Consider the following 25,000-nt stretch of genomic DNA (forward strand, 5'->3'; position numbering starts at 1 on the left):
AATAACAGGGATGATTTAACTGTTAATGAGCTGAAGTGTTTTCTCCGTGCGCATATCAGAGACAAAAACAGTACCGAGCTTTTTCAGGAGTTAAGCAATGCTAAGCAACAAGACAGAGAGAGCCCACAGCAGTTTCTGTATAGGATCATGGGGCTGAAACAGCGTGTTCTGTTTGAGTCACAACAGCTTGGTGCAGAGTTTACCTATGACAAAAAACTGGTTCAAAGTACTTTCCTCCACACGCTGTACCAAGGGTTAAATGATAAAAACAACCATGTTCGACATGACCTCAAACCCCACCTAAAAGATGTGCAGGTCACTGACGAATTTCTCTTAGATCAAATTACTAAGTCTTCTAGTGAGGAGACAGAAAGACAAAGACGGTTTGGTGCAGTAACTAAAACTCGACCAGTGACCGTGAGCTCAGCTCAGCGTGACAGTAGTGACCCAGTAAAAGGAGCTAACGTTGACATTGAGTTACAGGCTAACCGTGTTGCTATAAACGAACTGACAGCGCAAGTGTCCTCCCTGACCAAACATCTGGCCCAAATGGTGAAACCCCCTGACCGTGTGACACCTGGGGACCCTTGCTCACCAGCTGCCCATCCTCCAACACCAGTGACTGAAATCAGGGGCAGGTGCAATGATTGTATCCAGCAGAGCAAGGTGAGCTGCCCTCACTGTTTTGTTTGTGGCCAAGCTGGGCATCGCGCCATCGGCTGTCTGCAAAAGAGGGTCCCGGGAAACGGGCTGAGGTCACTGGAGAGGGGCAGTCAGTGACCACAACAGCTAGAGGAACCCCAACACCAGCCAGCCGCTCCAAAGCAGTTAACCAAAAAAAAGCTAACACACAATCTCAACAACAACCAAAGAAACGCCTCGCACAACTGATAGGTAAGCGATGTATGGTTTCATGTGCTGTTGATGGAGTCCCATTCCAGATGTTACTCGACTCAGGGGCCCAAGTGACTATGGTGGGAAGAGTTTGGATGGAAAAAGTGCTTCCCCGTGTTCCGATCCAGCCTCTCAAATCCCTACTGTCGGACCTACCATTAGAGATTACGGCAGCGAATGGTAGCGATGTTCCCTTCGATGGGTGGGCAAATGTTGAACTCCAGATATGTAGTAAGAATCAAGGACATGTCACCATACAAGTGCCATTACTGGTCAGTAACCACTTCCTTAACTATCCTCTGTTAGGTAGTAATGTTATAGCTGAGATCATTGAATCACACAAAGACCAGGGGGGTGAGACTGATATTTCTGCTTTACTCAAAGAAGCTTTAAGTATCAGCAACAGTGCAGTGGAAGCTCTAGTTCCAGCTATCCAGGTTCTCACTCCTGAAGAGATGGGCCGTGAGTGCAGCGTAAGAACAGGGAAGAGAGGTGTAACTATTCCAGCAGGGCAGATTTGTGAGGTTAGGTGTAGAATCAGAGAATGGCCAAGGGGCGGGGAAATGTTTTTTCAACCGGAGTTAGTGAATAACTGTCCTGAGGGATTAGAACTGTTACCAGGTCCCGTAGATGTTCCGAGTGGATCCACAAAAGTAGTCAGAATCCCTGTTCAGAACCCCACTAGACATAATATCTACCTCACCAAGAGAACAGTTCTAGGTACGTTGGAGGAAGTGGCTGAAGTGAAACCCGTCAAATGCTTTTCAGGAGGTTCAGAACCCGTTCATCACCCCACTGTAAATGCTGCTCAGCAAAGTCCAGATAAGCAGAGGGAAACAAGAGGTAAACATGACCATAAAACCCTGATAAAACAAAAATGGCACCCACCTGTTGATGTTTCTCACCTGGAAGAGGATGAACAGAAGATTGTCAGAGACATGTTGTATGAAGAATCAGATGTGTTTGCCAAGGATGATTCTGACATTGGTTGCATTCCAAATTTGCAGCTGAAAATCCATCTCAAGGATGAAACGCCAGTCCAAACGTCCTACAATTCAGTTCCCAAGCCATTGTATCAAGAGGTAAAAGAATATGTCCAAAACCTGCTTAACCAAGGCTGGATCAGAAAGTCCATCTCACCCTACTCATCTCCGGTGGTCTGTGTCAGAAAAAAAGACAAGAGCTTACGCCTTTGTATTGACTACCGGGGTGTAAACAGCAAAACTGTCCCCGACCGCCACCCTCTTCCACGCATCCAAGACCTACTAGATAACTTAGGGGGGTACTCGTGGTTCTCCCTACTTGACCAAGGTAGCGCTTACCATCAGGGTTTTGTTGACGAGAGCTCCAGACATGTGACTGCTTTTAGCACGCCTTGGGGTCTCTACGAGTGGATCCGTCTCCCATTTGGTCTTACCAACGCCCCTGCGGCATTTCAAAGATGTATGGAGGGAGCCCTTGATGGGTTAAGAGATGAGTGCTGTTCCCCATACTTGGATGATGTGCTCTGTTTTTCAAAGACCTTTTGTGACCACGTTGACGATGTGAGGCGGGTACTCTGCCGTCTGAGAGAGCATGGCGTTAAGCTACGACCAAAAAAATGTGAGTTATTTAAAAGGCAGATCAGATATGTAGGACGTCTAGTGACCAGTGAAGGTGTCCAAATAGATCCTAAAGACCTTGAGGCAGTTCAGCATTTGAAGGACAGAGAACCAAAGAATGTGGGAGAGGTTAGGGCCCTCCTAGGGTTTCTAGGTTATTATAGAACCTTCATACAGGACTTTTCTAGGATAGCCCGGCCACTGTTTAAGCTCATAGAAAGTCCCAGTGAGTCTAGCCAGATGCCTGCTCCAGCTAAGCCTAGCAAAGTTAAGATAAAGAGTACAAAAAGTGGCCAGCTCTCATCCAGAGCTCTTGTCCAGTGGACATCAGAGCACAGGGCTGTGGTGTCGCGCCTTGTTGACATGCTGACCAGTCCACCTATTTTGGCTTACCCAGACTTCAATTTACCCTTTGTTCTACACACTGATGCCTCAAATGAAGGTCTGGGTGCAGTACTCTATCAGCAACAGGGAAACAAACTCCGTGTCATTGCTTTTGGTTCAAGGACACTCACGCCTGCTGAAAAAAACTACCACCTTCATTCTGGCAAGCTCGAGTTCCTTGCCCTAAAGTGGGCAATCTGTGACAAATTTAGAGATTACCTCTATTACGCTCCCACTTTTACAGTATACACGGACAATAACCCCCTTACTTATGTATTGAGCACAGCTAGGTTGAACGCAGTTGGGCATAGGTGGGTGGGTGAGTTAGCCGACTTCCATTTTACCATCAGGTATCGGCCAGGCAAGTCAAACACAGACGCTGACACCCTGTCACGATATCCAGTGCTGTTGCATGATTACATAAATGAGTATACTGAAGCAATGCCACCAGAGGTAGTCTCAGCCATCTGGCAGGGGAACGAAGCTGAAAAAGCCAGTGATGTGCCCTGGGTAGCTGCGTTGCAGCAATGTTCCAATGAAACAACTTTTGACAGCACTCCAGTTATCGTTCCAAAAAATATCCAAGCTGCTCAAATGGAAGACCCTCACATCAGTGAGGTGGTGAATCTAAAGAAAGGAGGATGGAATCCAAATGATAAAGACAAAAGACAAATGGGACGAGAGACACACAGACTAGTCCAAGAATGGAAAAGACTCAGACTGGACAAAGGAATATTGTACAGGCAGGCGGGACAACGGAAACAGTTAGTTCTCCCCAGTAAGTTGAAGTCGACAGTGCTGAAACACCTACATGATGATATGGGACATGTCGGAGCAGATAAGGTCCTTCATTTAGCTCGAGAAAGGTTTTACTGGCCCTTTATGCAACATGAAATTGAAGACTACGTTATTCGGCAATGCCGGTGTGTCAAACAGAAACGGCCAACAGTCCCAGATAGAGCACCAATGGGCTCTATAACAACTAGTGCCCCTTTCGAGCTTATCTCTGTCGACTATCTCCATCTGGAACCAAGTAAAGGTGGCTACGAATACATTTTAGTATTGGTGGATCACTTTACTCGTTTTGCACAAGCCTATCCGACCAAGAACAAGTCAGGCAGAACAGCAGCGGAAAAGATTTTCTATGACTTTATTCCACGTTTTGGGTACCCCGAAAAATTGCATCATGATCAGGGGCGGGAATTCGAGAACAGCCTTTTCCAGAGACTCCAGCAGCTGGCTGGAATTGCCCATTCTCGAACGACCCCCTACCACCCGCAGGGGAATCCTGTTGAGCGCCTGAATAGGACACTGCTACAAATGCTGCGTACTCTGCAAGAGGAGAAAAAGACTGAGTGGAAAGATCACCTACCCCACATAGTTCATGCTTACAATTGCACAAGACATGAGGGAACAGGGTATTCACCCTTCTTTCTTCTGTATGGAAGAGCTCCACGCTTGCCCGTTGACCTGCTTTTTGATTTAAAACCTGAGCAGGAGTCACAGTCCAGACAAGAGTATGCACAGAAATGGGCTTCCCGCATGCAGGAGGCATATAAAATCGCCTCAGAGAACAGTGGAAAGTCCTCAGCTAAAGGCAAAAAGCTCTATGACCGGCATGCTAAGGGTATTGTGCTTCAGCCGGGAGATCGGGTTCTTGTCAGAAATATGTCAGAGAGAGGTGGGCCAGGCAAACTCCGTGCTTACTGGGAAAAGAGAATCCATCGTGTTGTGGAAAGGATAGGAGAAGGACCAGTGTACAAAGTTCAGCCAGAAACTGGAGACCGGAACCCCCGTGTCCTGCATCGTAACCTTCTGCTATCTGTCAATGACTTACCATTGGAACAAGATGGGAGGCCTCAGCGTACAGCCAACAAAAGGCAAAAAGGAGACAAACTGAAAAAGAACAGTGAAACTGTGGAGCAGGAACCCGTACACTCTGATGAAGAGGAGGAATACACCTATTACCTCCGACCCAGACCGGTGTATCATAGAGAGAGAGTCCGATCCTCCCTGCCCCAGTTAAAACCAAATAAAGAACTCAGTGCCGTAGCTCCAGAGTTTCAACCAATGAGACCAGTAAGCGAACCAGCTCAAGGGCGACAGCCACCTGAACCTGAGCCAGTTGCTCAGTCAGAGCCAGCACAGGTGCACACACCAGCTATTACACCACCAGTTGTGGAAGTGCAGGAAGAACCAGAAAGGGATGACACTGTGGAAGAAGCAGGTTCAGAGGCGCAGGTTGACAGTAGTGGGCCTCTTGGAGAACTGTCAGGGGAAGAAGCACCACCTTTGAGGAGGTCTACTCGAGCGATCAAACCGAGAGAAATGCTCACCTATGATCATCTTGGACAACCTTCCAACCAGATGTGGCGGCCTGGAGCAAACCTGGTGTTCACCTGGGTCCCTTCCCATAGGCTATATTCTCCCCAACTCTGTTACTACCCACCAATATGGGCATACTAGATTGATTATGAGGTGTACAGCGGCTGAAGAGACATTGACTGTACAACTGTAACAGGCTGTATTTAGTAAGTCAGACTTTCTTGACTTTAACGACGACAACTCTATTGTTAGTTCTAGATGTCCGGAGACATCTCTTGAAGCAGGGGAGAGTGTAGTGGGTTGAGAATAAGTTAAGTTTTGAATAGGAAATAAGCACCCCCTTTATTTTTCTGAGACGTTAAGAGTTATGTTAGACTGGGAAGTGACTGGGATGCACTTGCAACGCCAAGTCAGTGGGTGGCGCTCGCGCGCTCCTGGGGATCTAGGGGAGCGGCATCTTCGCAAGCTTTATTGGCGCGAGTCATTAATAAAATGACTTGTGACCTGTGAGGACGTTAATCCTTGTGCTCCGCTGTTGATCCGCAGTACACAACCACCGATTCACAGTGCATTTGGCCTGTGCATCATATGAGCCGGTCCAGATTCCCCTAGGTCTGGCGCCGGTTACACAAGCAAACACACACTTGTACACATGCACTTATACATATCCATTCTCCCACCAGTCTCTTCTTTGCAGACAGAAAAATTGTGTCTTATCCAAATGTAAAGTGAGTTGTGTGAGTAGACTGTCTATAATGTTCCTGGCTGGGAGGAACTGATCATAGAAATCCTATTGATCTTCCAACACCCCCAACAAAAACTCCCCAAGCACATACAAACACACTCCCAGAGCTTAATCTACCAGACGATTCTTAGGCATTAAGCCCCAGCCATTGAATTTTCCTGCAGTGTAATCATTATTTGAGTTAATGCTGCAATTTATGACTCTGTGTTTATGTGCTTACCATAGAGGCTATGCAATACGATGAGGATGGGATGAAATGATGGGTGCATGTTTGTGTGTGGGTTGGTCAAATATGAATGACAAAGAGGATTTATGGTAGCGCTTGTCTTGTGTGGATGTTGTGTGTATTTGTGCCTACATTACTTTCACTGACAGACAGTGGGGTATGATCCTATAATCATTGTCTGGCTGTCTGTGTGTTAAGGGGAAGAGAAGACAAGAAAAGACAAAGAGACAGCAGGGTAAAGGCTTCCCCTTTTGTATTATTTAGATCAGGAGAGACATTCCGCTGAAACAAACACAACCACAGACACACTTCAAATACTTAACACAACTTAGATGACCATAGCTGCTTTAAAATGCAGAGACTGATTCAGTGATGCTTTCTGTCTGAGACAGTGGGAGACATAGATTCCCATTAGTGTTTGACATCCTGAGATGGGTGTGCTGTTTTGTTGTTGTTGTTTTCTTTTTCTATTTCTTTTCTTTTTTTTTGAAAGAACGTTGCAAAGAACGTTGCATGAATTCACATGCAACATTGAGATGACAGGAACTGTAGGCCTTTATGCACAAATTTAATATCAAAATTAACTAATTGAGTGTTTCCCGGGCTCCTGTAATATGTTGACACTTAAAGCACGAGGAATATGAGGTATCAGAACAGATGGAGCGGCTCTTCTCCCTGAAGTGCATCTCCAGGCAGCCCCTACAGAAACCACCATGAATGCATCTGTATTAAAAAGAAGATGTCTCTCCACAGCACTGCCACACCAGAATGAAGCCTGGTGCTGTTGATAAGCTAAGTGCAACACATGGCTTATAAAGCAGTGGCCCAAGGGAAGGTGAGACTGTGCCTTGCCACTTGAAAACTTTTTTATTTTTATTTTCTCAGTGTCTCTGGTTCATTTCTAGAAGTTTAATGGTCTTGTCGACAGCCACCTCAGCAAGTCCCCTTTCAACATATTTAATTTATTGCTTGTCATTGTTTCAGCTTGCTTGAAAAGCCTCCTTTTATCCCCCTCTGAAAGGGCAAAATCCTACAAGAACGTAGGACTTAATGCCTATTATTAGTACCATGCCTTCATTTCACATGTGTGGAATCATTTACCCATAACTTGTGCCAAGTTTCCCATCATAGCATTCTTGTTAGAAACGAAGAAAAGGGATTGACCAATTCAGAGGTGAGGAGGAGAGAATGATGTGAGAGTAATAAAGTGTTCTGGTAAAGTGTAAAAGAAATAAAGGACGCAAGAGCAAAATTGAAACCAGCTAAGAAGGCGTTACTTAAAGCAGTGACAGGAAACAGGTGTCATTGTCCTACTTTGCCAATGTAGCTGAAGCCATTTGCTTTCTTGGCCTGGTTGTTGCTCAGCAAGCGGCCTCACTGAAATTTATCATTTGTCGTCACAACACAACCACAATGTCTAGTATTACTCCTATGAACTATGTACATCCGTCATCACGATGCAAATCCAATCACCCTCCTTCCCAGTTGAATATAAATACCCGTCCACTCTTTTAAGTATGAAACTAGCTGGCAACCCCATCACTCTTGCCGTCTGCACCGCTACTTTCTTATCCATTGTCTTCTGGACACCCAACCCCATCGTGCTTCCACACTCACTGTCCAAAATAGACAAGCCATAAATAAGGATCAAAAATAGACATTAGGCGACAACTGTTGACAGCGCGGTGACGAAAGTGACAGGCACAGGCACAACCTCTGGGCAGCCTGGACTACATGCAGATAATTGAGGCCATGCAATATTAGAACCTAAGATACTGAAAGAACTTTTTATGTTGGTGTATTTTACTGCCTTGAAAAACCAAAAGAAGCATTGTCAAAATCCAGCTTGGCCTTTAAAACCATTCTTATTTACAAGTGGTAGGACATTTTATTAGTGCCTGTCTTAGAAGTATGTTACCTCAAAGACAATTCTATACGTCCATTCAAAATGTTTACCTGACTTGAGTAAGGTATTGCAAAGTTTTTAAAATTGTTATTTTTCTGTATTTCTATTCCTCTATCAAACACTTAAATTGGGTCTCCATAATGCTATATAATCATATACTTGTTAAAATTGGTCACTGATATTTTGGTGACAACTTATTAATTTTTCCACTGTAATTTATCAGCTTATAACCTCAAGCACTTTATATTTTGTACAGTAGCTTCCTATTTCATGCCCTGTTACATTAATGTATCTTCTCTAAACATGACATGTGGGCCAATGGAAAAGAGCAAGATAAATTAGCTGACAGGTTTGCATAGCTTTGTGTGGTGAGTTTAGTTTAGAGGTGGAGGGTCAGGGTATGGCTGTAGCAGCCACACCACATCCCCTCTGACCTCCAGGAAACCCAATAGCTGGGAGATATTTAGAAGCAAATTGCTGGCACTTCTGAATGTATATTTACCACTGATCTGAGAACATATTGCCATCCTTAAGCCAAGACCACCGCAGACAGCAACACTTTCCACAGGGATTACTTATAATTTGTTATGTGCTGCTGCAAACTGTATGCATCACTTTTTGCCTTGCCAAGTGAAGAGGCACTTTGGAATGATTGTTGCATAAAATGTAGTTTTAAAAGAAAAAACAGGAACAACAGTATGACAGAATGAGAGCTGAGGAAGAAAGTTGTTTTGCACTTTGGTGGCCAGAGTGTGTCAAGTGTTTGCATGCCATTGAATTGATTTGTTAGCAGCATAACCAATGAAATCAAGCCCCCATATCCTCTTTGTTTTCCTTATTTTCTTTGTTGCTCATTCCTACTTCCTCTCTGCCTTTCAGCTGCTCTCTCTCTCTATCTCCCCCCCTCCCCTCCGTCTCCCTGTTGATTTGACTGACTGTTGCCAACTTGCGAAACAACCACAGAAACCAACAGCCTAGTCACCTATGTCACTGCCTTAACAAGCAGCGTGACCTGCCAATAAAAAAGGCTTTTATCCTGATCCTTCACAAATAGGACTTAAACATAACTTGCTCTTTCTCCCTGCTGACTCCCCAAAGTGCTTGCAAATGTGAGTGTGTCACACAATGTTAACTTACTGAAAAATGAAAACCCACAGAGGAGTTGGTTGGCTTGGTTTTCTTTGCTACTTCATTAGCAGTCATTTGAATGGTGAGGGTTAGATGTGGTGAGGGAAAGATATATTGAAGCAGAAAAGCATATTTCTACCTCAGATTTACAGTGTTGGTACATAATCTGTGCAGAAATGCATTTTTGCCAGTACAACTGTACTACTCTACCCATTCTTGTGGACATAAGAATTTGATGAGATGAACTTGTGACTTGTCCAGGATATAAGCCAGCCCTCTGCCCATGATCAGCTGAGATGGGCTCCCAACCCGGATCTGGATAAGTGGCTGAAGACAAGATGGTTACTGATTGTCTCGCCTTCAAGAAAATGAATGAATGAATGAATGAATGAATGAATTAATTAATTAATTAATGAATTAATGAATGAACTGAAGCATTTAAAACTGTTAAAAAGAGAGTGAGTGAAGAAGTACAACAATGAGATGTTGTTGAGGACAGTCTATCACTGTGAGGAGGTTGGTAAACTTATACCTCATGACAGCCTTCCATCCTCATCAAAGCAACAAGTAGATGAGCAGACTTTGCGCATCTTAAAACCTACCAACCCCCGTCGTCTTGTTATAGCCACCGTTCCTGTGGGACAGACAAACTTAAATCTTCTCTTTTAACAAGTTTCCTGTTCTTCCTTCCGGCCTCCCGTGGTCCCTGGGGTCAAACCTCTGGGACCTTTCCAGTATTTGTAAATGCTGTATTTTAAAAGGTCAGTTGGTAGTCATTACTGAACACGAGGAAGACATTTGAAAATGTGATATATGCCTATTTATCAGTGGTCACCTACAGACAAATAGCAAAAGTGTGAACGATGCTATCGAAAACTGTAAACTGACATGTAGAAGATTACCACACAGTTGGATCTTCCCACTAAGCAGGTCTGCTGTTGCTACTTTGTCACAGCTGAAAAAAGACTTTTTAAAATCCCTCTATTCTTCTGAGACATATATGTACAGTGTGCATCTACGTATACACTATATGTGTTTCACCTATGAGGCCATGAGAACAGCAAGTCACGGTTTTAGCATTTTGCTCAGGTAAATTTCAACAGGGACAAACATGTTAAGGAGTTTCCAACCTTTAGCCTTCCAGGTGGAGGAGTCTCCCTTGTACTGACTTTTTTTTTATATAAATTTTTTGTGATTATCTAGGTATTATTAGACAATCAGTTTTATCTATTTTGTATTGGTTTTGATATTATTTATTCATGTCTATAAATAATTTTTGAATGAAAAGAGGCCTTTGTTGAGCCCCTTCCACCCCCACAAACTTTTGCTCCTACCCAGAGGTACTGATCAAACAGATATTGTTACCACCAAAATAGCAACTTAAAAAAACACACAGTCAACTGCAAGGCCTGCCTCCACCCCGTGACAAAGACCGACAGCAGATGGGATGGGGTGAGGAAGGGAGGAATGAAGAAACAGAGAAACGGAGAAAGAAATTGCTGAATTAAGTGAAAATCGAGACAAGCCTCCTGACAAAAACTCTGTCCAGAGAAACTGGAATGTATATTTGTGCAGGACAACGCTGCATGTGTATTTGTGCATGAGTGTGGGGTGGTGTGTGTGTGTGTGTGTGTGTGTGTGTGTGGGGTGTGGGTGGGGGGTTTCCATCTATCACTGGACAAATGCTGGACTATGAGAGGTTGTTGGTGGAAGTGGCTGTGAGGGTGGTGGTGGTGGTGGTGGGGGGGGGTATTGTCAGCCAGAGCGGTGCTGCTCCTCAAATGAAATAATATATCTTTGAAAGCCTACGCCCCACACCAGGCTCCGGACCCATATATCAAGCCCGAGAGCGTCTGGTGGATTTGCTCCAGGCCCATTAACCTTCCACCTGTTCCCTGTTACACCCCTACCCCACCCCACTCCAACCTAGCGATCCTCTGTTCACCCCCCTGCACCCATCCGCTGTTGTCCTTCAGCATACCCCCTCTCCACCCCCTCCTCCTCTTGCCCTTGGTTTTTGCCTCTCACAGCCCTTGTTCATCTTCCCACTTAACCCTCCTGCCACCAACACCACCTTCCTCTCTGTCTCATTTCCCTCTTTCTGTCCTTCTCTGACTGCCCTTCATTATTTCCTTTTCTCTGTCTTCCTCCTTCCTTCTTTTTCTGTCTTTTTAACTATTTTTCTCTCATTCCCTCCTCCCTAGGGGTCTCTCTGTCTGTAACTCCAGCTCTTACTCCATTTCCTCCTTCACAGACAGTTTCTCTCGCTAAATGAGTCACAGTCTCTAAGTTTAAATCAGTCTTCATTGTTGTTGCTCTACATTGTGTTAGTAACTTTGTTAAACTCCACATCTCCTCTCCTACATTATAAGCATTTTCATTATTTCCTTTCCATCTTTTTTCGTTGCAGCTAAGGTAAAGCAGGCATGGAATGGATGTGTGTGTGATGGTTTTGGCGGTGTTGGTGGTGGTGGTGGGGTGCAGCACAACCTGCCGAATAATTCAAATGCAATGGTCCAGGGACACGGTTACAAATCTTTGCCGACTGCATGCAGCTACCAACCCCATCACGCTTGCAGTTTGTCAGGATTGGGGTGATGGGAGGGGAGGATGTGGCGGATGGTGGGTGGGTGAAATGTGTGTGTGTGTGTGTGTGTGTGTGTGTGTGTGTGTGTGTGTGTGTGTGTGTGTGTGTGTGTGTGTGTGTGTGTGTGTGTGTGTATGTGTGTGTGTGTGTGTGAGTGTGTGGAAGGGGGTGTAGATATAGTACCTCCCAGGGTTTACAGATCACGCCTAAAACGGCTTATTAATTTCCACTCAGTTATTGGGTGAGAAGAAAAAAGGGAAGGTGCAATCAGCGGTCAAAGCGGGGCAGAGATAATACCCCTACTCTCCCACAAACACACACACACACACACACATGCAAACACACAGACATACTTGAGCGCACCATGAAAATTGCTCCTGAATAGGTCATGGAAAACAAGATTTGTGTGTGTGTGTCAATGTGTGTGTGTATGTGTGTGCGTGTGCCTGTGTGTGTGCGTGTTTTGTGTGTGAATGAAAAAGATAACTAAAACTATGAAAAAGAGCTTCCAGTCTTAACTAGGCAGGTGGATAATGTAAGTAGAATTTCACCAAAGTAAATTTATGTAATATTTATGGATGTAGATTGGTGTAAGGATGGGTTTGAAATCAAGCAGTGGGGCAGAGTGGTGTAAATCAGTATCTTACATTATTCACTCAGGTAAATCTATAAGTGGGGAAATATTCAGGTGTGAGGTGTGATCAACACCACCCCCCTGGTCGAAACATTGGGATCTGTCATACATGTTTGACACAGAGAAAATGTTCATTTTAATGAGCTATTTTGTGGATTATCAGACAATGTTGGCAGTTTTGAAAAAATGATTTGGAACAATATTTGTGACCAAGTGAATTGTTTGTTTGATTTTTTTGGGTTTTAAATAGAATGAAGTTCAGCTGATCAGATCTCTCACTTCCAGTAACTTTTTTCCAAATATTTCAATGCAGCACTGATTTATTTTTTCTGAATATAGCTACAGTGGGATATCTTAATTATTATAGCTATTCACCAATCTGCCACCTATAATGTTTTGTTATATTGTGCTTGTGTCACTCTCTTATTCCCCTGCCTCATTTTATTCACATTTAGAAAAACCCGATTACTGTGACTACATGTAGACAGATACATTCCACAATTTAACATCAAAATAAATTAATTTACATTACACAAGACAATAAGTTCATTATTCCCTTTTTGATGATGATGATGATGATGATGATGATGATGTTGATGATGATGATGGTGATGATGATGATGATGATGACTGTGCTGTTGTTGTTAAAAAACGAAAGCATTTATCAAAACAGCTGACATTTGAAATAAAAGTTGGGTTGATTAATGTGAATTATAACAGGAGCAGGTATACTTGTGAGAGTTTGTGTAAACAACCAACAGTATTTATATCTCAATCAGCATTTCTACCTTTGATGAAGTTGTATACATCCAGGTATAAACTGGTCAATAATAACGAGTTTATCACATATTTTGTATGTGGTACCTGATCTGCTTGCTGCCATCTTGCCATTTGTGTTGACTTTTCCAACTCTGATATCTTTGTTTATTAGGCTTTTTAAGATTTATCTTTTAATATCTTCCTTCCTCGATTACATCACCTTTGATATTTTCTCCCTCACCTCTTTGTCTTTGTTAGTCCCACTGCCTTCTGTTTTTTTCACCATTTTCTCACATTCCTGCTCCACTCATCTCCTCTTGCCACTCTTTGTTTCACCTCTGTCCTTCTCGCTTGTCTTTTCCGCTCCCCGGCCATCTGTTTATCCAATATGGCCGTCCCATCTCAGCTGGGAGCTTTCCCAGGGAACAAGACTTCTAATACAGTTCCTCTTCAACTTAATGGCCCTCTGTTCTGCTTTTGCCATTCTCGCTACATGCAGAGAAACAAAACAGGAAAAAAAACCCAAAAGAGATGAAGACACACAAAAACCTGTCTGTAACCCCCCAAAATATGTCCCTGGTCGATTAAAATGAAGTGAAGCCACTGATGTCACAGCTATTTTATCCTCTATCTGTACATCAAACAGGGGAGCAGCCTACTCTGCATCACAAATGATTCTAAACCATATCTTTAGCAGACTTAGAAAGAAGACAGCGGATTTAATAGTAATACCTAAAAGTCCCCTTTTATGAAGGCATCCATTATAGTCTAGATCAGGGATTCCCAAAGTGTGGTGCGCGAGCTGCCGCTAGGGGGTGTGCGAGTGTAATGGCAGCTGAGCACCTTGAAATACTTAAAAATTAAATAAATAATTTAAACACTTTTTAATGGAGGATTAACAGTTTAAATATTTAAATTAATTCACTGAAATCATTTGCAATTTTCAATTAAAAAACGTTTGGGGAACATTTAAAAAAACCAAAAAAACCAAAATGCACTTGGCTTTCTCCTAGCTATGTGCTACCTTGTTGTGATAGCATCAACATTAATATGCCGAAATACATAACTGGTTAAAAACGGGCAGTCTGTCCGGGATTAAATCTGGGAGAAATGAAAGAGGACAGGATACACTGGCCACAACTGAGAGCTGTGCAGTCTACCAGGCTGAAGAAATCGAGCAGGATAAGGAGAGTGATGATGACGAGACAGGGGAAACTGAAAACGAGGAGCACAGAACACAGAAAACTCACCCGGACACTTCATCAGGAGAAGGGGGTAAAGAACACAATGAGACTCGTACTCGAAAGAGAAAACATGATGTTGAACTTGGGCCTATGTTATTTTGATTCTTTGTGGCGGAGTAGCATATTTGTTACCATTTAATAACTGTTACAGTTTGTTAAATAGGCCTATCTGTTACATAGTAATAACTGCTGTTCATCACTCATCTGTAGTCAGCTCGCTCGGCGACCAATTTTACTTAAAATATTATTATTGTCATTTTTATATTGTTGCTATTATTCTCCCCACCGTTTCTAAAGTGAGAGTTCATTAGGCCCATTATTGCACAATCTATTCTGTGTATAGACAGGAGTCTATATTATTAAACTTGATACCTATATGGGTACAAAGACTACGCCTTTTCTTTCTTTTTTTCATGTTTCGGGCATGGGGTGCGTCAGCGAAGTCAGGGAGTAGAAGTGGGTGCACGGACTGAAAAGTTTGGCAACTGCTGGTCTAGATTAATCCTGCAAATCAGGTCATGTTAATTTATTTACAGGTTTACTTCGGCTTACATTTTTGAGATACGTAGTTCTCAATTATATGTCGGTCTTCAAAAAAATATACAAAAAAAAAGAAGGTTATGTAATTTTACTCCGCTTTATGTCTGTCTGCCGCAAATATTGGACTAAATGTTAAAAGCACATTATATCTTGTTACTGTACAATAAATAAGAATAAAAATGTCTATCACATTATCAGCTTTAAGCAGCACCTGTTACCCACAATGTGGAAGTAGTAGCTGAAGACGACATGGCGACTTAAGAGACGGCAACATGTTTTTCTGTACTTCTCTTCTCCTTTCAGCTTTTCCCTTCAGGGGTCGCCACAGCGAATCAGTTGACTCCATCTAACCCTGTCTTCTGCATCCTCTTCTCCCACACCAACTACGTTCATGTCTTCTTTCACTACATCCATAAACCTCCTCTTGGGTCTTCCTCTTGGCCTCCTGCCTGGCAATTCAAAACTCAGAATCCTTCCACTAATATATTCACTATCTCTTCTCTGGACATGTCCAAACCATCTCAGTCTGGCCTCTCTGACTTTATCTCCAAAACCTCTAACATGTGCTGTCATCCTAACCTGCTGCACGTCCTTCCCATCTCTGTCTTGCTGTCTTGCCAATCTGTAGAGGTCAGACTCTCCCTCCTTATTGTCCAACCTAGCATACAAGTCATCATAAGCCCCTTATTTGGCCTTTGCTACCTCTATTCTCACCTTACTCTGCATCTCCCTGTACTCCTGTCTACTCTCCTCAGTCCTCTCAGTGTCCCACTTCTTTTTAGCTAACCTCTTTCTCTGTATACACTCCTGTACCTCCTCATTCAACCACCAAGTCTCTTTATCTACTTTCCTTCCAGATGACACACCAGGTACTCTTCTACCTGTCTCCCTACATTAGCTGTAGGTGTCCAATCATCTGGAAGCACCTCCTGACCACCCAAAGCCTGTCTTAACTTAACTTAACTCCTTCCTAAAAGTCATGCAACACTCTTCCTTTTTCAGCTTCCACCATTTCATCCTCTGCTCGGCCTTTGCCCTCTTCCTCTTCCTCACCACCAGAGTCATACTACACACCACCATTCTATGCTGTTTGGCTACACACTCACTTGTCACTACCTGGCAGTTACTGATCTCCTTCAGATTACACCGTCTACACAAGCTCTACCTCCACTCTTATAGGTCACTTTATGTTCCTGCCTCTTCTGGAAGAAAGTATCCTCTATAGCTGTTTCCATCCTTTTTGCAAAGTCCACCACCATCTGTCCTTCTGCATTCCTCTCCTGGATACCAAACCTGCCCATCACCTCCTCATCACCTCTGTTTCCTGCTCAAACATGTCCATTGAAGTCTGCACCAATGACAACTCTCTCACTTCTAGGTATGCTCTGCATCACTTCATCAAAGTCCAACCAGAATTTCTCCTTCTCCTCCAGCTCACATCCTACCTGTGGAGTATATCCACTAATAACACTGAACAACACACCTTTGATTTCTAGCTTCAGACTCATCACTCTATCTGACACTCTTTTTACCTCCAGGACATTCCTAGCAAACTCCTCCTTCAAGATAACTCCTACTCCATTTCTCTTCCTATCTACACCATGATAGAACAACTTGAACCCTGCTCCTAAACTTCTAGCCTTGCTACCTTTCCACCTGGTCTCCTGGAAACATAGTATGTCCACCTTCTTTCTCTGCATCATGTCAACCAACTCTCTACCTTTTCCTGTCATAGTTCCAACATGCAACATCTCTACTCTCAGTCCTATACTCTTGGCGTTCCTCTTCTCCCTCTTCCTACGAACACACTTTCCTCCTCTCATTCTTCGACCAACATTAGTCCAATTTCTACCGGCACCCTGTAGGTAAACAGCACCAATGGCGGTTGTTGTTAACCTAGGCCACGACCGATCCGGTATGGAAGTCATAGATGTTAAGTCATTTTATTCGCATCTTTGATTTGGCAAAAGTTTTATGTCGGATGCCCTTCTTGACATGACCCTCTGTATTTATCCGGGCTTGGGATGGGCACAATAAGACACTGGCTTGTGCCCTCTTGCGGCTACATTGCCCTCTTGCGGATACATTTTTGTCTGTACTATAATTAAAAATTTTAATTCAATTGTTTATAAGCTTAAAATAAATTTGTATTAACTAAATATTACTCAAAATGCATTCATAAATACAGTACAAAACAGAACTGGGAACGGTTATCTTGGGTTTAGCCAGGAGACAAGTTTAGTCAAAAAACAACTTTCTTTGTTTTTTGACTTACATTGCATGAGGTTATCCCTCAGGGTCTGAGGTCATACTAGCCTAATCCCTAACCCTCAGCTTAACCCTAACATGGTATGTGTTAGGGGCTCAGCGTGTTCAGACAGTATGTTAAAAAATTGTCAGGTAAGAGAAATGACTGGCATCATTGAAGGGCTTAGTTTGACCTTTGACCTCAAAGGATTAAATGTTATCCAAAAAGAAGGAAAAACAAAGGGCTTTGATAAAAATGCCATGTCTGATAAATTTTATAACTGATGATATTTTACCGTGACATGGATTATTGGTTGCAGCCTTACTGTATTAAGTCTTTTTACAAATCTGTATGTTGTCTTTAGGCACGGACACATTTGCTGTCCCAACAACAGACACACATATTTTTTATTGAAGGGTGCAGAGAGGAAACGGGGTGGGTGAGGGTGTGGTGGAAAAGGAGTTGAGGTAGGAAGGTATGATATAAACATATGAATCATCAATAGTCCCAATTGCCCTGCTAAATTCTCCCTCTCATTGTATTTGTGGTGGGAGTCAGGCCAGCCATCCCAATGCTGGAACAATGAAGGAGAGGGTAGTGCACTAGAGCAGCTACAGTATGAGTCACCCTCTCTCTTGTACACACACACACCCACACATGCATGCACACAGACATACAAACACACATACAAAAAATATGCACACGCATCTGTAAGCATACTGTGCTCAAGTAGTCCACTCTTATTTTCAGTTGACTTTAAAAGAGGTATTTTTTGGAAAGCTACAATTAAACCTTCTCTAAATTTCTTTTCTTCAAATAACATTGAAGCTTGGATTTTAAACATCAAGTTTTAGACTATTTCATGGTGTTCACCCAGACTATCTGACTTGGTTTACAGATTAATTTCATGATAACCTTTTTACTGGTTTCATGTCATAGGCTTTATTGTTTAAATATCAATGAATTTTAGGAGGATACAACACCATAAAATAAAATACATATATAGTATGAAGGAAATTGTCCCATCTCTGGCTCCATCTCACTCTTTGAACATCACTACATTTGACAGAAAGCCTTTCAGATCTCTTTTTTTTGTTCTACACCATTTAAAACTGCAACTTTAGAAATTTCTTATTACACATATTTCTCAGACTAAGATAAGATAAACTGTTACAAATCAACTGCTGTCTGGATATTCAACATCACCTAGTCACAAAAAATCATTCGGAAAGAAGTTGAGCAGTGTGGGTGGAGGGGCCTTCACGACAGCACAGGGGTGTATGGAAAGGCTCGGGGCAGGAGTGGAATCTTGTACTAGCAAATGTCATTTTTATACAAACTCATTTCATCATATCCACAGAGGCACCTGTCTTAAGCTCCCTCAAAATTTGACTCAGTAACCTCAAGCGATCACGACACTGAGTCAGTGATTTCAAAGCCAGCACCACGTCTGACTGAACCACCGATGTGTTAAACCAATCATAACTGGGTTAGAGTTGGCACACATCCAGCCCACCTCAGCGTTCCTCATCCAAGGTGCTAGACTCACGTCATTCCTCATTCCCAGAAAGAAGGGTAGAAAGAGAGCTGCAGTGTGCCGAGAGCTCTTAATGGCTAAATATTTATGAGTCTCGTGACCAAGGCCAACTTATGGAAACTAAATCTTGAATCACTTTTTTTGGCAAACACCTTGCACTCACCGTCCCAGCTTGGCTCTATTACCACAGAAATTCTTTTGTTCTTGCAGAGCTAAGAATAGTGACAGGGGCTGAGTGTGTGTGTGTGTGTGTGTGTGTATGTGTGTGTGTGTGTGTGTGTGTGTGTTTCTTTTCCCGGACTCAACCTCACATTTAATATGTAGATCTATATCAACAGAAGATATAAAGCATTGGTTGAGTTCGAAAGTAACACAGACAGATACACACACACACACACACACACACGCACGCACGCACACACACACACACAAACATACATGAGATGACCAAATCAGATACATTCACAGTGGGATAGCTAGTAGAGGTCAAAGGTCATTTCTTAATGCAGTTTGATGTGGAGAGGCAGCAGCAAATAGGTAAAAGCTGACAAAGCAATAAAATAACAATACATTTTCAAGAAGTGTGTATCACAGCACAGTTTTAGCTTTGGATGACAATCTATAATGCTGGGGAGTTTGGCTATCACATGGTTTGCTTATTTCCTTGCTCACACCACTCAAGCCCATTTCAGTCCTACTTCTGAAAATCACTAATGAGGAGCAGGCAGAAGAGAGGGAATTGTGTGGGAAAAATATCTAGAGCCACAGCCATGATATTATTCTTTATTCCCTTCTGAAAAAAAAGCAAGGTGGGTTTATTTGAATTGTCTCCCTCACTAATTTAAAATATGGGGTTAGTTCAGAGAAGAGCTTTCTCCTGCACTTAAGTAATTTTCATTGTAACAGGCACCCAGCTCAATTACTATTAAGTCCCAGTAATATAGTCCCATTAGGCAAACATAATGACATTTCATTCAGCATTAAATCAGCAAGTGACAAATACAAGTAGGTGAGATAATTGAATTAGGATAAGGGTGGGAGAAATAGAGTGGCTTCACAGTGGAGTAAAAATTATCATTCAAAGTTAATGGACAAACCACACACAATAATTAGCAGTGACCACACCTTGCGATGGGCCTGCGAGTGAGTATGAGTGAAGCACTTCAATCCCAGTTGAATGCAAATACAAACCTCAAAAATGTCAATAACTGGAACACGATGAGTGCTAAATGTCAACATGTGTTTTCAAGGACCCTTCTCTGTGTTGTAATTGGCACCATCTTTAATAATACATTCATTTGTCATGTTCCCCTTTGAAAACAAAATTATATGAAATATTTGGAGGGATTTTTTTTTCTACAACAGGCCCGTTCCCATGAATATGCAGCTGAGCCTTTGGCGATTTTATGTGAAACAGACAAAGGAATCAGACAACAGGAAGAAAAACAGGTGAAGCACAGACTAATCAAACGCCTTTCATGTCGCTGTGAATATTAACCTTGATTCAGAGCAAAATAATACCATGAGCACCAAGCTACACACCTCAAATTCTCCCTTGGGGTCTGCAATGAATGAAAGGAATTATCAAATTTGGGAGGTTTTAGTGAAAGCTTACTATTGGTCAGATTACATGGGCTGTGCCAAATGCTCACAAACTTCACAATCTGGCAGATTACATATAGCATGTAAAAGTTCTGTTAAATTTACACTAAATACACATAACAAATTTAAACAATCAAAAACAAAATATTTAAAAATAGATTTGTCCCTATTGAGATTCTATCCTCTGTCTTTTGCTTCACCAAAATGCTAAAGGAAAAAAATCCACCGGTACTCAAAGTGAGCAAATACATTAGGTGCTGTGTTAGCTGGTATTAGCTATCCACAAGCTGAAGCCGATCAATAAGGTGATATTTTTCCATTTATATACAGTAACTTATTCCAAACTCTTTTTTTTCTAACTACACTCTACCAACTATGGCTTCTCCTGCCAGCCTCACTTCCGTCTCTTCCCCCATCTACTCTTGCTCCAACTGTCTTATGTTCACCTATACCTCCACCTCCATTATCGAGTCAGGAATATGTCTGACGTATGTCTGACGTGTCGCTAGAGGCAAGGCTCAGTGAGGTCGAGGGGTGACTCCGTTCCATCGAGCATAGGCATAGACCCGCAAAAAGCAGCCCCCAGACAGGTTTAGTGGGAGCGGAGTGCCCTAGCTTAGCGGAGCAACTAGGAGGCCTGGCTAGCCCCTGCCCTAGCGTATCTTCGCAGCTAGTAGGCCCCACTGGCGCTAGTCCTAGCTGCCCCATAGCTGCCCCCCACCCTCAGCGGCCCCCGAGCAGCCAGGGAAACAGCATGGTTGAATAACTGTAAGAGGGAAACGTCGACAAAAGAAGCCCACTGGACACCACCAACCTCATACTATTCCAGCATCCTTCGTCAGTGTCTCAAACAAGTTTGCCCCACTCAGTTGCACTCAGACTAAGAAGCACACTCTGGTTATTGGATCTTCCATTGTGAGACACGTTAATTTAAGACAGCCAGCGGCCATAGTTAGCTGCTTCCTTGGGGCCAGAGCAGGTGACATTGAGGGAGAAGTAAAGTTATTAAGTAAAACTGAACGGAGGTTTAAACAAATTTTAATTCACTGAGGAGTAAATTATGATGTCCTAAGAAAATCAGAGGTCCTAAAAGCTAACGTAGAGTCGGTGTGCACATTTGCAAAGACCCTGGCTGATGAAGTAGTTTTCTCTGGTCCCCTCCAAAATTTAACTAGCAATGGGATGTTAAGCCGCATGTCATCTTTTAACCGTTGGCCGACTAGGTGGTGTCCCAATAACTCAGTAGCCTTCACAGATGATTGGAAAGCTTTCTGGGGCAAGCTTGGTCTCATTAGGAGGGATGGCATTCATCCAACTTGGGATGGTGCAACCCTCTTGTCCAAAAATATAGTTAAAAGTCTATCCTCTAAATCCTGACATGCCAGAGTGGAAATCAGGCAACAAAGTTGCAGTCTTACACGCTTCGCCTACCACAGTCCAAGGGCATAGCTAACTCTACTTTAACTAATACACACCCCATTAAGACTGTGTCTGTCCCCCAAACCTACAGAAATGTTAGACTGCCAAAATCTAGAAATACTGCTTCGATTAACCATAATAACTGAATCCATATTAAATGTGTACCCAAACAAATTCTGGACAGGAGAATTAAAATTCCAACTACGCTCCTCAAAGAGGTATTACCATTAATAAATAAACCTATACTATCCATAATTAATCAGTCCTTAAAAATAGGTTTTGTACTACAATCTTTTAAAGTGGCTGTAATCAAGCCCCTAACCAAACGTTAGACGTTAGCCTCCACTCAAACTACAGGCCGATCTCTAACCTGCCATTCCTATCTAAGATCCTACAGAACTTAGTGGATTTTCAGTTGGACGATTTTCAGTCAGGTTTTACAACGAACTACAATACAGAGACTGTACAAACGACCTTTTAATAGCGTCAGGTAAAGGTCTTCTATCTGTTCTAGTCTTATTAGACCTGAGTGCAGCATTCAATACTGTTGATCATAATATTCTTCTATAGAAATTGGAAGAGGAAGTGGGGATTAAAACTCAGCGCTAGACTGGTTTAGGTCATATCTATCCGACCGATTTCAGTTTGACCATTTAATAATAAATCTTCAGATCGAGAGAGTCTTACCTATGGAGTACCTCAACTATCTGTTCTGGCGCCTGTTCTGTTTAATTTATATATCCTACCACTGGGAAGTATAAGAAAACATAACATTCATTTTCATTGCTATGCAGACGATACACAATTATATTTATCAATCAAAACAAATGAATCTGATCAACTAATTAAATTAGAAACCTGCCTCGGTGATATTAAATCCTGGATGCTTCTCAATTTCTTACTGTTGAACAGTAACAAAACTGAAGTCATTATTATTGGGCTTAAACATCTCAGAGATGATTTCTCCAACATTGTAATTCACTTAGCATTGCTCTGTCCTCCACTAATGACGTCAGGAACTTGGGAGTGATTTTTGATCAAGATCTGTCCTTTGATTCTCATATTAAGTCTGTTTCTTGGATAGCCTTCTTTCACTTATGAAACATTGCTAAAGTTAGAAATTATCCTTTAAAAACGCAGAAAAAAATCATTCATGCCTTTGTTACTTCTAGATCAGATCACTGCAATTCCTTATTATCGGGCTGTTCAAACTCCTCCATTAGAATGCTGCTGCCCGCTTACTAACTCCAACTGGGAGGAGAGAGCAGATATCTCCTGTCCTAGCATCCTTACATTGGCTCCCAATTAAATATAAAATACAATTCAAAATCCTTATGATTACACATAAAGCTCTTCACTGTAAGGCTCCATCTTACATTGAAGATCTCATTGAACTGTATCACCCTCCCAGGGCTCTTCAATCCAAGGATGCAGGATTTCTGGTAACCCGTTGGGTCTTTAAGAGTAGAACAGGAGGCAGAAGCTTCAGCTATCTGGCCCCTTTACTCTGGAACAATCTCCCGGCCTCGGTCTGGGGGGCAGACACCCTTAGTTTATTTAAGAGTCGATTAAATACCCTCCTCTTTGATAGAGCCTACAATTAGAAATGACACAGATTCTACTAGATAAACTGCTATAGGCCTAGGCTTCTGAGGATATTTTTCCCCACCCCTCCCGTTAAAGGGAGATACTCTGGAGCTTGTATCACTTATCTTTCTTTATGTTTCTCTGCTTTTAAAATTTAATACTAATGTTAAATTGCACTTTTTGTTTGCAAGATACTGTTGCTGTCTTTGTGCTTCTGTTCAACAGGTGGGGAACACGCACAGAAGACAGGAAATGCAAAGGCCTGGAAGTCCCGCCTCACTTCAGCAACAACAGCTCAATATGGACATGAAAATTCAATCTGGCCTATCTACCACACACTCTCTCTGCCTCTCTCTTTTCTTTGACCTGTCTCTATACCTAGTGTAGTTCTTTTTCCCAACCAACAGGTCAAGGCGGATGATCGCCCACCAGAGCCTGGGTCCTGCCCAGAGTTTCTTCCTCAATGAAGGAATTTTTCCCCGCCACTGTTGCTTATGCTTGCTCTGGAGGGCACTGTTGGCTTTCTGTCCGTTAAGTGCTTTGAAATATCTGCACATGTGATGAAGCGCCATATAAATAAAAGTTGATTGATTGATTGATTGATTGATTGATTGATTGATTGATTTATTGATTGATTGATTGATATTTCAAGGGGAGGTGGATGGTGCTCAGTTTTCAATTCACATAAAATCAACTCAGACTAGAATCCTGTTAGTATGAAAAGTGTCTGAAGCTTCTAGTCAAGGTTTTTCCAACACATAGCCAAAATGTGTCACACACAGTCACTGCAACTGGCTGCTGAATTTTGATCCGGCAGTAGGAGTGAGCACAGGCTGCAAATAGCAGACACAGCTCACCCCAAACAGCCCTGTGTACTCTGCATTACTGTTGAGCTAGTGCATAATGGAGCCAGATTAAAGGCATGCTGAAGATAAAAGATTGACCAGATGATGCTAATGAACTGTGCTAATTATTGTCAGTTATGGATGGCAAGATGGAGAAAGACTTTGCATTAAAAAAACCAGATAGCTTTTTAGAGACCTGCAGAGCCATTGCAAATAGGGGCTCAATCTCAAACAATTAAAAAAATGCATATACTGTATATATATATATATATATATATCGTATTTCTATCAAGAAGGGATTATGTGAACCTACCTTGAGTTCACGGAAGAAGATGCTGCTTCGTGCCCACTCCACGATAGAGAAGAGTGTCTGGTCAGCCATCTTGCACATGAGGCCGAAGGTGTTGAGCTTCTCGTGTTTGCCTCGGCTGGCCTGCTCCTGCTGCAGGTATGTCAGGATCTTCGCCTGAACCTGCGGCTCGTCTGGCTCACACTTGAGTAGCTCTACAATTAGATGAGGGAAGCTGGGCGGCGAGCCTGACTGATAGGCATCGACGTAGGCATAGCTCATGATAGACTCTGGTGAGCTTGTATACGGGTCTGGGTACTCTGACTTGATGGTGCGTGTACCCTGGAAGTGTCCATAGGCCGTTTGGTACCCCTGCAGGCTGCCGGCATGTGGTGGCATTGCCATACTGACCGGCGAAGTGACAAACGGGCTGCGGTCGTAGTCTGTGGGGGGCAGGGCAGTGCTGTGATGATGGTGGTGGTGGTGGTGGTGGTGATGAC

The 25,000-nt window shown here is 42.7% G+C and overlaps 1 protein-coding gene across 1 annotated transcript in view; it reads right to left on the bottom strand.

The window, feature by feature from the left end:
* The window catches only part of nr5a2 (nuclear receptor subfamily 5, group A, member 2), a 74,849-nt gene that overhangs the window by 35,686 nt on the left and 14,163 nt on the right, over positions 1-25,000 (bottom strand). The window contains exon 4 of the mRNA XM_068320174.1: positions 24,525-25,000. This exon is cut by the window's right edge and continues 240 nt beyond it. Within this exon, the coding sequence (XP_068176275.1) occupies positions 24,525-25,000 (476 nt within the window). The remainder of the gene's footprint in view (positions 1-24,524) is intronic.

This window comes from Antennarius striatus, chromosome 7, assembly GCF_040054535.1.
Source record: "Antennarius striatus isolate MH-2024 chromosome 7, ASM4005453v1, whole genome shotgun sequence".
NCBI lineage: Eukaryota > Metazoa > Chordata > Actinopteri > Lophiiformes > Antennariidae > Antennarius > Antennarius striatus.